This window comes from Salminus brasiliensis, chromosome 22, assembly GCF_030463535.1.
Source record: "Salminus brasiliensis chromosome 22, fSalBra1.hap2, whole genome shotgun sequence".
NCBI lineage: Eukaryota > Metazoa > Chordata > Actinopteri > Characiformes > Bryconidae > Salminus > Salminus brasiliensis.
The window spans coordinates 4,165,272-4,179,002 of record NC_132899.1 but is presented as its reverse complement, the minus strand read 5'-3'; the positions used below and the strand labels follow the sequence as shown (position 1 = coordinate 4,179,002).

Sequence of the window (13,731 nt, the reverse complement as noted above, 5' to 3'; positions counted from 1 at the left end):
AACTTGTTTTAATTTATATCGATCAGCATTAACAGGGCATAAACGACCACTGGTGTCCTCCAGTGTGTATTAACACTCTCTCTCTCTCTCTCTCTCTCGCTGTGTGGATGTATGTGAGCTTGGTTTTAGTTTAGTGGACTCACTGTGCATGGCGGAGAAGGGGTCTGCTTTGCAGTGGATATCCATGGGGCAGCAGAGCAGGGACAGGTACTCAGCTGAAGCCGCCGTCTCGCTGTTTTTACGCGCAGAATTAAAGAAGAAATGAGGGTAAAGTGAAGCTCCGAGCTCCGCGAGCCAACTTGAGCGAGTTCGATCACGTGGAGGGGGTAAAAACAACAACAACAACAACAACAACAAACAAAAAGACAAACAACAACAACAGAAGCGCTGCAGTCGACTCTGGCGGAGCTCAGGTGTCGACCATGGTGGTCGTCAGTGTCCCCACCAAAAAATAAACTGGAGTTTATATTAAAAGAATGCCGGTCGCTCGCGCCATCGATGTGTCCTAAATCCTCGTGGGTCAGAAGCTCGTGAATGAGCGCGCGCGAGAGGGTGCAGGTGCGGGTGGAGATGTAGGACGTTCCCTTTCCCTGGTGGAGACGCGTTGCGCACGGGCTGGAGGAAGTGCAGCCCCGGGCCTGTGATGTGTGTAAGTGAATGAGAGAGAGTGTGAGAGTGTGTGAGTGTGAGAGTGTGAGAGTGTGTGAGTGTGTGTGTGTGAGTGTGTGTGTGTGTGTGTGTACGGAGCTGCAGCTCCCTTGCTTTGCTTATATGGATGAGCTGTGGGACAAAAGGCAGGAGACTCCAGTGAGTGTGTGTGTGTGATTCGCCAGCGTAAAGAGGAGCAGCTGCAGCGAGGAGGGCCCACCGCCTGTCACTCTTAGTAGGAGGAGGAGGAGGAGGAAGAGGAGGAGGAAGAGGAGGAGGAGGAGGGACAATGATGAAGTTCAGGTGTTTTTTCTTTTTTCCTTCTTTATTTTGAAGACAGTCAGGTAAAACACACACATCACACACTTACAGGAGCCATAGCTCACTAGTTATTACTATATACGCTGAGTTTATGCCTCTTATTATTTACGTATTATCCCATTATATATTTATATATATAAACTCAATATATGTATAATGGTGGATGCTAATTGAATAGAGTACGTAGAGCAGCAGTGGTTTCCCTCTATATCTGAGAATTGGCTTCATTGGCTTCTCATCAGCTCGAGTGCCCTGTAGATGGCGCTGTGCTGTTAGCGCCCCTCTGTGAAAAAGATTAAAAAAAAGGGGGGTGAGGTCTGATATCATCAATAATCATTATTGAAAGATTCCGAGTTCAATTAAACAAGCAGGAGCTGATTTTGCTGTAATATCTGTTTGTTGTCTGCAGTGTGTGTGTGTGTGTGTGTGTTTGTGTGTGTGTGTGTGTGTTTGTGTGTGTGTGTGTTTGTGTGTGTGTGTGTTTAAGTGGATCAGATACAATATTTGCACACTAATAATAATAATAATAATAATAATAATAATAATATCTGCACTTTATTGTTTTATCTCAGCTGTAGTTTTAGTAAATGTTATTTTCACTTAAAATATGAAATTATTGATTAAAATAAGATAAAATAAAATATAAGTAAATATGTTTCTAATAAAAATCAATAGACAGATCGATAGATGCCTTAAAATGATCCTCCCCACCTTAAAATCCCCCCATTCCCTCATAAGTATCCCCATTCTTTCAATTATCTCTTTATTTCCTCAAAATTTTTCACATTACCATAATATTCCTCTCATTCCCTAAAAACCCCCCATACCCTCAAAATTTCTCTAATGCTCTTAAAATTCCCCACCCCCTCAAAATTTTGTTCATTCCCTAAAACATTCCCCATACCCTCAAAATTTTTCAAATTCCCTAAAAAATTCCCCACCCCCTCAAAATGTTGTTAATTCCCCCAAAAAATTCCCCAACCCCTCAACATTTCTCTAATGCTCTTAAAATTCCCCATACCCTCAACATTTCGCTGATTTCTGAAATCCCCTCATTCCCCCATAAGTATCCTCATTCATTAAAACTATCCCCTCATTCCCCAAAATTCCCCACATATCTTAACATTCCCCTCATTCCCTAAAAAAGTCTCCAGCCCCTCAAATTTTCTCTCATTCCCTCAAACCCCCTCTGATTCTCCCCTATAATCAAAACCCCCCTGTCCTCTCCACACTCCCCTCTCTAAATATTAAATCATAAAAAGGCTTTAAAGGTATTTTTTTATATTGATACTAAATCACCACCACAAAGAAAGCCCTGCAGCGTGTCTCCTAAATCCCACAGTTATTATATTCATTCCTAAAATGTTTACATTTGCAGCACAAACAAACAAACAACAACAAAACAAAAAAACCTGCGCGCGCCAATGAAAGGAAACCGCAGCGCTCTTCCCCCTAAACGATCATCAGCGTCTCAAACTGCGGCTAATGCAGCAGAGAGGGGTCCAGCGAGGGTCGGTCTGCGCGCGGGGGCCGCGGTGCTCGGGATGGGGGCAGGTCTGGGTGTGTGTGCCTCCTGGTTGGGTTAGAGGATGGTTTTGGAGGAGCTTCTGCTACAATATGCAGCACTCTGGGCTGCAATTTCACCCTCCGCTGCACACTTAGCCCAAAGCTACATTTTTCTTGTCTGAAGCTCCCCCTTCCTCCCTCCCTCCACCCTCCTCCACCCTCCTCCTCCTCTCCTGCCCCTCCCCTCCTCAGGCTTCCTCCACTTGCCCTTGTGCTCCGCGCGTTTTGCCTCTTACTGCAATTATAAGCGCTCGCGCATTTCTCTCTGTTGTTGTTGTTGTTGTTGTTGTTGTTGTTGTTGTAAACAGATAGGGTGAATCAGCGCTTTATGCACCCCCCCCACCCCTCCACCACCACCTAGCTCCACCCGCATCCACCCCTGGGTGGCGCGTGCACCCTGCGCTGGGTCACTGCACCCCTGCTTTTGGGCGCGCGGGCAATTACAGCGGCTCGTGTCCTCTTTAAAAACTATTTAAATTAGCATAGAAGCCAGAAGCTCGGGCAGCAGTGGATGTGAGGTATCGCGGCTCCTCTGCTCCTCTCCTCTGTTTGGGGTCTGTGCACAAAGCTGCTCAGGTGAGGTGGGTTTCTCAGTTACCTTCCAAAACAAACACCTGGAAATGGCCCAAAGCCTCTTCTCATGGGTCTGTCCACGAGCCTCACCAAGACCCCCCCCCCCCTCCTTCTTCACCCCCGCCGATCGATCAGGAGCTGCAGAGCATCACCGAGAGCAGGAGGAGCCAAACACACCTCCCATTTCAGCGGGGTGTGTTTGTACCTGGACTGAATGACAGGTATTCTGGGCACGCGCAGTCCTGGCGCACCTTTCTACTGTTCATGTTTGCCGGGTTTATTCAGAGCTTCTGGAGGAAGCGCGAGTCTCTACAGCTCAGCCAGGACAGCAGTAAAGGTCGGGTGGGACTGAGAGTTCAGTCCGGTGTGTGTGAGTTTTTAATTTTTTTTTTTTTTTTTTATCTAATAATAATAATAATAATAATAATAATAACAATAATAATAATAATAATAATAATAATAATAATAATAACAATAATAATAACAATAATAATAATAATAATAATAATAATAATGTAATTATTAGGATATGAAACTAATTGATTAATTATGTACCATTTAGTTTTATGCAGTTTTATGGTATTATTACTATTATTATTATTATTATTATTATTAGTAGTAGTAGTAGTAGTGGAATAATAATTATTATTGTTAGTATTAGTATTATTATTATTAGTAGTAGCATTATTAGTATTATTATTATTAATAACAACATTATTGTTATGATTATTGTTATTACTACTATTATTATTATTATTAATTATAATAATACAATTACTGTCACTAACACTAATACTGCATATAAAATAATGTTGGATATACTACTATTGCTGCTGCAAATAATATTATTATTATTAATAATAATAAAAATAATAATAATAATAATAATAGGAGTAATATGACATAAGTGAGGTGGTATGTGATGCTCCACTGATACTCTGTGTATAAGTGTGTGTGCGTGTGTGTGTGTGTGTGTGTGTGTGTGTGTATGTGTGTGTGTGTGTGTGTGTGTGTGTGTGTGTGTGTGTGTGTATGGGTGTGTGTGTGTGTGTGTGTATGTGTGTGTGTGAAACGTTTCGTGTATGGAGCATGTGGAGTGTGTTGTTGCGTGCTCGCGAGGGAACAGATGGAGGGCGCGTGACGCCGCCACAGATTGATTTCGCGCGCGCCTTTAATTTCGACATAATTAATTAGATCATTACAACTGTTTTCCATTGATCTGCCAGTTTAGACCCGGATTAAAAACTGAACCAGTTCGAATCTCAACCGACCGTCCACACACCCCCTCTCTGCGGAGGGGCGGCCTGTAGGAACGACCACCAAACCAACCCACCCAACCACCCACCCACCAAAAAAACTAACATGTAGAGATAAATAAATAAATAAATAAATAAATAAATAAATAAACCACACAAGGGCTCACAGCTTCAACTGAATGGTTGACTAATGTGCGCACACACACACACACACACACACACACACACATAGACACACACACACACACACACAATTATTATTATTATTATTACTATTATTATTATTATTATTATTATTATTATTTATGATCTTACCTTAGTATTGTACAATATATTTATGTTTTAGAGAGCAGTGTGTGCTTATACACATGGTACCATCTTCTCCAAGAGGTCTAAGAGGTCTAAGAGGTTCTGCTCTTGGGCTGAGCATGTTAGGACGTCCTGATCTGGCCATGTTGGTCAGCTGTTCCCCTGACCAGTGTTACAGTGGCTGATTTTCTAACTGTTCTGAGATCTTCTTAAACCCTTCTCAGACTCCTCTGCATCTCCACCCTTCTTTCTGAAGGCCTCAGAGAGCTCTCTGGATCTGGCCATGATGGTGATCTTCTTCACCACCCCTCACTTCAACCATCAATCAAGATCAGACCAGACTAAACGTCTGAGGTTTAAATCAGACTCCAGACTCCTCCAGAATAATCCTCTCCATCCAGGTTCTGATCTTCTGCAGCTGATCTTCTGCTCCAAATCAGATCAGATCTGCAGATCTTTAAATATGTTCAAAAGGATGAAGGTCTAAATTAGGTGTCCTATTATTTTTTTACATGGCTGCACATATGGTTTAATAAATCAGATGTTTCAGTGTGTGTGTGTGTGTGTGTGTGTGTGTGTGTATTTTAATGTGTGTGCCCTGAAAGGAACCTGTGAGTGGACAGGAAACAGCTTTCCCTCATATTGCTGCAATATGGGAATCAGTCCTCCTGTTTCGGAGCCGCAGGCGTACAGCTCTCTCTCTCTGTTTGCCCCCCTGGCGTAAGAGACCACCCCTGCTAGCCCATAGTTATGCTAATACACTGATCATACATCAGCCTTTTGAGCTCTGCGCTTGTTCTTCGGATCCCTCCTGGCAAAAAGGGCTGACCATAATGAGGACTGCTTGTGAGTGAGTGTGTGTGTGTGTGTGTGTGTGTGTGTGTGTGTGTGTGTGTGCGTTCCTGAGTAAGTCTCAGCACTGATTCGTAGAGCTGTGTGTCCTGTCTCAAATTTGGACACTCTATAGCTTCATCAAACAGCCATAACATTAAAACCACCCGCCTAATATTGTGTCGGTCCCACTTCGGTCACCTGCCCCGTCGAGACATGGACTCCACAAGACCTCTGAAGATCTGGCACCAAGACTAATGTCAGCAGCAGATCCTCTAAGTCCTGTAGGTTGTGAGGTGGGTGGGACCTGTCTTTGGAGCTGTTCTTGGACCACCTTTGGTAGGTACTGACCACTGCATACTAGGAACACCCCACCCCAAGACCTGATGCCTGATGTTCTGGAGATGTTCTGGCCCCGTTATTGTCTAGAACATCACAGTTTGGTTCTTGTCTTGTCAGATTTGTCCTGCTTTTAACACCAACATCACCTTCAAGAACTGACGGTTCACTCGCTGACTAATATGTGGTCAATGTTATTCACTTCATCTGTCAGTGGTTTTAATGTAATGGCTGATCGGTGTATGTAAACAATAGGTATATGAACATGAGGACTATAGTGTATGCAGAAGAATACGCATGTGAGGTCCAGCTGCAGCCCGTGTGTGACCGCCCCCTCGCCAGGTTGGCAAATTTGAACCTGCAAAGCTTTAATTATCAAATGATTATAATGTCATATGGTGCCATCATCTCACAAAGCTCACACACTGCTAACACAAACGAGGGAGAGAGAGTAAGGTAATGTGGGCCTAATAGGAAATAAATGGCAAGCATGCTAAGGGAAGTGTGTGTTGTAATGATATAACATTATATACAATACCATTTACATGATATTGACAAAAGTATTGGGACACACCTCCTAATCACCTTCTCTCATTCAGTCTCATTGCCACAGGTGTATAAAATCCAGCCCCTAGCCCTGCAGTCAGCCTTTCTTCCACGCATCAGTGAAAGAACGGGAGGTTCTGAAGAGCTCACTGAACTCCAGCGTGGTTCTGTATGTAATAGGAGACACCGCTGCACCAACAACAACAAGTCAGCTGGTGAAATTTAGACCTTCCCTCCTAGATCTTCCTCCATCAGCTGTGAGTGGTGTTATTATTGAACAGTGGAAGAGTTTAGGAAGAACAGCTCACAGAGAGCAGCTCAGTGTCCACCGAGTGTCTGTCAGACCACGTAAAGTTACAGAGCGGGGTCAGGGCCGAGTGCTGAGCTCAGAGCAGAGTGCAGAAAAGCCTCCAACTGACTCAGTAACTGCAGCAGAGCTCCAGACCTGCTGCTGCTGGTAGAGCTTAGAGCAAAGGGGGACCAGCTCCATATTAATACAGCCTATGGGTTTAGAACGTATGTGTCCCAATACTTTTGTCCATATTTTTAGAAATGCTAAGCTGGTTGCATTCAGGCCCGCTGTGTGGGAGTTCAGCACTCTAGCACTGACTGGTCTTTCTGGATGAAGGCTGACTGCAGGTGGACGGAGTGGACGGGCTGGACAGTGAGGAAGCAGCAGTGGTCAGGTGGCGTCCTGTGAGCCTCCAGAGCTCAACTGTTTCTCTCTGCATTCGGGAAACATCTGTTGAGGTGCTGCCTGGCGCTCGGTGGGTGTGGCCTCAGGTTCAGATGGGCACAGGTGGGCACAGGTGAGCGCGGGGTGGCGCGTAGTGCGACTGCAGTCATTAACAGGCGTGCAGGGCAGAGGGCGCAAAGGTCAGTGATGACATCATCAAAGACCACCCTCTAGGAGAGGTCTGAAGATTATTCTTCCTCCCAACAGCCTGCCAGCCTTCACATAGCGAACACACCAGCCTGGAGCGCTACCGGGCCTGATATAAAAAAGGGGGCTAATGCAACACACACACTGTAACCATAGCAACACTGTTCATTGCCTTGCACTGTATCTGCTTGCAGCTGCTAACTACAGCTACCTCATAAGATGCAATCAAATGCCAACACATTGCGAAGCTCTTTATACACTGGTCAGCCAGAACATTAAAACCACTGACAGATGATGTGAAGAACACTGATGATCTGGTTCCAGTGGCTTCATCTGTCTAGGGGTGGAGATATTAGGCGGCATGTGAACAGTTCGTTCTTGAAGGTGATGCACTGGTGAGACACTTTGACAAGAACCAAGGACTGTGATGTTCTAGACGAGTCAGACTGAATCAGAACATCTCCAAAACATCCAGCAGGTCCTGTGGGGTGTTCCAGTGGTATGCAGTGGTCAGTACCTACCAAAGGTTCTCCAAGAAAGGACAACAACTGCTGATCCTGCGACATGGTCATGGATGCCCGAGGCTCATTGATGCTCATGGAGGTCCCACCCACCTCACAACATGTGCCAGATACCACAGCAGGACACTTTTCAGAACTCTTGCGGTGTCCAAGCCTCAACAGGTCAGGGCTGGATTCAAAGGCTACACAATATTAGGAAGGTGGTTTTAATGTTATGGCCAATTGCTGTTTTCTCCTCTAGTCTTCAGCTCTCATATTTCTTATACATTAATAAGCAAATATGCAACTCACTGAAGTCATTTAGCTGATTAGCTCTGGTCCAGAGATCATGTTAGGAGCTAGGAGCCAGGAGTCTTGCCCAGGGACTCTTATTGGTGTAGGGTGATGCACTTGTCCAGCATTGAACCCTACATGGCCACGAGGAGGAGGCCAGTGTTGAAACCAACTACACCAACCACCATTCATTCACGTCTGATTGGAATAAATTACATCTCTGTCCCAAACATTACAGAAGCCACTGTGTGTGTACACTATTTGGACAAAAGTATTGGGACAACTAGGTTAAGTGTATCCTGCTTTTCTCTATTGTCCAGGGAAGAAGGCTTTCTACTTTCTCTATTCTGGAGCAAAACTGTGAGAATATGATTCAACACATTCAACGACAAGAGCTTCAGTGAGGTCAGGATGTTGGCTGATCCCCCTAATCCCTAACTCTTCAACTGATCCCAAACGTGTTGGACGGAGCACCACCAAGTTCTCCAGAGCTTAATGAAGTAGCTGAATGAATGCCTTCATTAGAAGAGGTGTCCACAAACATTTGAGGAATGTTTATGAATATGTATATTGTAGTAGGGGTAGGAAAATACGTCTTGTTTCAATGGACATCATTTTGGAGCATTTCTATTGGTCCATTCATCATGATATTTGACATAAAGGGCCTAAAATATTTGCACAGGACTGTAGTTTCCAGATAAGGTGTGTGCATGTCTTAGAGGATTGCCTGACTGTACTGGTTTACCAGCATTATTGATTTCATGTGAGTCCATCTGACCCTGTATGGCCTTCGATGTGTCACAGTCCTGCTGAGACCTCCAGAGCCCTGCCCATGTGTGTGCATTATGATAAAGCTAGCTGTACCATGTAGAACGTCAGGATAACACACAGCCACCTATCCAGCATGTAGCTTATTTCTATTGAACTTGAAGTTTAATGAATTCTGAACATGAATTCAGAACATACAGTATTTAAATGGGCCACAGTAAAAGACTATTAACCCCCTGCTGAACACACAGCCCAGTATTCCTGAGTTCCCATGTGCTGCTGGCTCCGAGTCCCCGTGTGGAGAGCACACACAGTTGCTCATGTGTGAGAAGTGAGCAGGGTTTGAAGAATAGGCATCATCTCTGCAGCAGCACACACATCCCTCACATCCAGCGCTGTGTCTGAGGCTCTAAAGTGAGATAGATGTCTCTCTCAGAGCGGAGAACCGGCCCGAACAGGGACAGCTTTAGTATTCAGACAGGAGCTCCTCAACATGCCCACAACTCCATCAGTGGAGAGTGCATACACACACACACACACACACACTTTTATTATTTATTCTTTTATTGTGGTCACGTCTTTGGTTGTTAGCTTGAGAAACTTTACCAGAAGATGGTTCATCAGATGGGTTGATGTGAAGCTGATTGGGAGAGAGATACAGTGACTCCTGAGTCCTGAGGGTTGAGCTGAGTTACTGTCTACTGCTTCTCTCTGTCATAGTGTGGCAACTTATAGACAAGCCTATAGAGTTATTAAATTATTGTTCTGAGGTCACGCCATTCAGCTTCCTAGAAGAAACACACTGTAATCAAAAATTCTTGTTTCACCAAGGAGAAGGGAGAAACCTTCTTAACTTTTAACAATGGAAGTCAATGTAAAAAGAGAAAAACATTCCAAGTCATTTCTATAAAATAAATAATAAGTCTATAAAACCCAGACTGAAGACCCTCCTCTTCTGAGAGGACTCAGGCGAAGAGAAGAGTATTATGGTCTCCATACTGACTTAGTACTGACTGTTTAGTAGAGTCTAAGATTAGAGGAGCTTTGAATTATTAGTCTATTCAAACTAGCTGAGGTTTTTCTTGGGTAAATAGCAAAGCACTTTTGTAAGTCGCTCTGGAGAAGAGCGTCTGCTAAATGCCTTAAATGTAAATGTAAATGTAAAATTTACTAAACTACATAAAAAAGAAACAAAAAACAAAACAAAAAAGGACTCCTTAAAAAGGATAGCAGTGATAAATAAAACCAAACACACTCACACACCAAAAAACTACCGTAAAATATATATGTAAAAGGGACCTATTGAAAAAAAGGAAGCAGTTAATGGTGTTTTTTTATTTGTGTGTTTGGTTTTATTTATTAATGATCTTTTTAAATTAGAAGGCATTTTTTATTTTTGTATAATATCTTTAGATGTAATTCAATGTTGGACAAATATATAAAATATGACATTTATTACTACACATATACTAATTATGCTTTAAACTGTAAGGACATCTCTGAAGGGCAAAACCACATAAGAATGAACAGCAAGCAAATACAAATATAAACAATTTATATTTCTATAAAAAAGAGCATTAATAAATAAAACCAGAAATGCAGAAAAATATATACTTAATTTTACTTTCTGTAGTTGGTATTTACACTTGGTAAGATATATGTATGTGTGTGTGTGTGTGTGTGTGCATATATATTTACATACCCTGATGTTTTGAATATATTCTTATGTGCATATATTTATTTATATTTATTTCTATTAGTAATAATATGATTCCTTCTTTTATGTGACCAAACTAATGTTTGTTTGTTTTTATAAGACAGATGGATGGATGGATGGATGGATAGATGGATGGATGGATGGATGGAGGAATTTGTTAAATAATTTAGACATGTAAGCAATACATTTAATCCTAAATTAAACACACACCATATAATGTGATCAAAAAACAACCAAATACTGAAAAATGTAACTTCTATTTTGTCATCGGTTTCACATTGTTGTAATTTACAAAAAAAGAGACAGTGAAGGTAGAAAAACCCAGCTATAACTCCTGGTGGCAAGGTTTGAAGGGTAAATTAATTATAAAGCTGTTTACTGAAAGAGCATTTAGTTAAAATTACATAAAAATGCTAATTAGCTCCAGGCTGTGAACAGTGTATGTGTTTGTATATGCTTTGTTTTCATCACCTTGTGGGGACCAAGTGTTCTCATGATGACAAAAAACAACAAAAAACAAAACAAAACAAGAAGCTTCAGACATGGAGGGGCATTTGGCTTATCAGAGATTTCTGGACGGGGGCATTTACTGGAAACACTGTAAGGTGTGAAGGTTAAACATTGGAATAACAATATTTATGTATAGTTATACAGAGTTTACAGAAAAACTAATATGAACAGTGTGTGTGTGTGTGTGTGCATTTGCATGAGACTGTGAGGACTTGGTGTTGGTCTAAAATTGCCACTTAATGATGTTTACATCACTCACTCATTCAGTGGCTGTGAATCTTTTGTCTTCATTCAAATAGAAATGAAGTTCTTACAGCCCACTTGGATCAATCACACACACCCTCCAGCTGCTCCTGCCTGCCTGGCCTTGTGTCAGCCACAGCTCTTACACACACACACACACACACACACACACACACACACACACACACACACACACACACACACAAACACATAGTATCTACCACCTGCTTAATATGCTTTTGGCCCTCCACTTGCTCTATAAGCACTCTACAAGCCCTCTGAAGGTGGTGTCTGTGGTATCTGTCACCAACATGTTCTAGCAGATCCTTTAAGTGCTGCAAGTTGTGAGGTCGAGTTGCTTCTCCTACAGGTAAACATTATACCTGTACCTGGCCATCTATGTGATGGAAATGTAAACAGGCCTCATCAGACTAACTGAACTTCTATTGCTCCAGTTTTGTTCCAGTTCTGGAGCTCCATTGCTGACACCTTTGGATGTGGACAGGTGTTAGCATGGGCAACTAAGACAGTGACTTTTGCCACAGTAGGTCTTCTACTTGTTAGCCAGATGGGATAGCCTTTGTTTCCCTTGATGACCCTTGGTTGCCCGACAGTCTGTCACCAGATCATGGTTAGCCCCTCCTATTGCAAGCCATGACTTTACAGAGATCCAATCATCCATTGATCCATGATTTAAGGATTTGATCCTTGTTAAAGTTGCTCAGGACTTCATACCTGTCTTTTCCAATGCCTGTCAGCGTAAGTGAAGGACGCCATCATGAGGCTTAAAAACAAACCATGAGAAAATTCAATGAGAATCAGCAATTATTAAAAAAAGGAAATGCACTGGAAAGCTCAGCAACATCACAAAGCCTGGACCTGGGTTCCAGAAGACAACAAAAAGAGATGATCACAGAATCCTTTCCTTAATTAAGAAAACAATCTTTCACAACATCTAGTCAAGTTAAGAACACTTTTGAGCAGGTAGCCTAAAGCCTTGTTCAAAATCCTTATATAGATGGGAGTTGGGAGGTGGGGTCATTGTTACCAGTTTCTCAGTGATTTTAGTCCCACATCAGTCCATCCATCAATCCAATGGGTGAATATTCAATCATTTTTGGTTAAAAAAAGTATTGAGCTGCCTGAGGAGGCACTGGAACAGACACCTCGGGAGTCTGAAGTCTGTGGCAAACACCCAGTTCAACAATCAAATCCAGAAGATGAGCCAAAACACTTCTAGATGTTGGAATTGTGTCATTTGAATGACCCGAGGTATCTGTTCCAGTGCCTCCTCAGGCAGCTCAATACTCCAGAAACCAAAAATGATTGAATATTCACCCATTGGATTGATGGATGGACTGATGTGGGACTAAAATCGCTGAGAAACTTGTAATAATGACCCCACCTCCCAACTCCCATCTGAATAGGGCTTTAGACAATGATATGGCTACCTGCTCAAGAGTGTTCTTAACTTGACTAGATGCCTGAGGAGGCACTAGAACAGACACCCCGGGTCGTTCAAGTCTGTGGCAAACATCAAGTTCAACAATCAAATACAAAGAAGACAAGCCAAAACACTTCTTGATGTTTGAATGACGTCATTTTGTAGCGTAGCCTATAGCCTACATACATGTTCTGCACATATAGCTGCTAATTCTCCAACCAAAAAATCATTACTACAATAAGTGGGTTATGCGATTGGTTGTCCATGCAGGACATCACAGGAAGATGTTTTGGAGGTGATGCTAATGCTTAAGTTGAGTAGCCACTCCTGTCTCAGTCATTATGCTGAGATTTCTTGTCCCATGTAATTCAGAAGTTGGACGTTTTGCAGACGACCTGCAGTAAAATTAAATTACTCCACCTCCTAATGTAAACTAATCCCGTCCAAATAGGGCTTCAGACTATGCTCAAGAGATGCCTTCATGAATGTAAATAAATAAAGAGGGTTTAATTGAAGAGGCAAACCACTGGTAACACAAGAACAGTCTAAAGATTAGTCTAAAGATTGACTAGTCTAAAGATTAGACTAATTGAAAAGCTCTAAATCAGCTCTAGATCAGTAGAAGATCTTTGGTCAGATATAACCAAACAAACTGCAGTAAAGGCATGGCAAGGGAAATTTGCATCCAAGCATTAAAATACACCTCATATTTATACCTGTCAGATATGGTCAGGTATGATATTTGCCTGTAAAAGTAAGAAATTGACCATAATTCCTGACAGTTATGCAATATTTTTGTTGAATCCCTTGATTTAAAGCTGAAAATCTGCATTTCAACCAAATCTTGATTTCCTCATTTCAAATTCATTGAGGTTGTCTACTGATTAAAAATGACAAAAAATGACATCACTGCCCAAATGCTTTACTTATGGACCTGACTGTATATCCCGGACCTTCGCTTCATCCACGGGTGGTCATGTTTT

At 42.3% G+C, this 13,731-nt stretch overlaps 1 protein-coding gene across 4 annotated transcripts in view; it reads right to left on the bottom strand.

Moving 5' to 3' along the window:
- Positions 1-222, bottom strand: part of pax2b (paired box 2b) — a 44,649-nt gene extending 44,427 nt beyond the window's left edge. For 3 of the 4 annotated variants that reach the window (XM_072666798.1, XM_072666799.1, XM_072666800.1), the window contains exon 1: positions 144-186. In XM_072666798.1, the coding sequence (XP_072522899.1) occupies positions 144-186 (43 nt within the window). Of the gene's footprint in view, positions 1-143 lie in introns of all 4 variants that reach the window. The other variant, XM_072666801.1, reaches the window with a different exon arrangement.
- Positions 223-13,731: the final 13,509 nt, after the last annotated feature.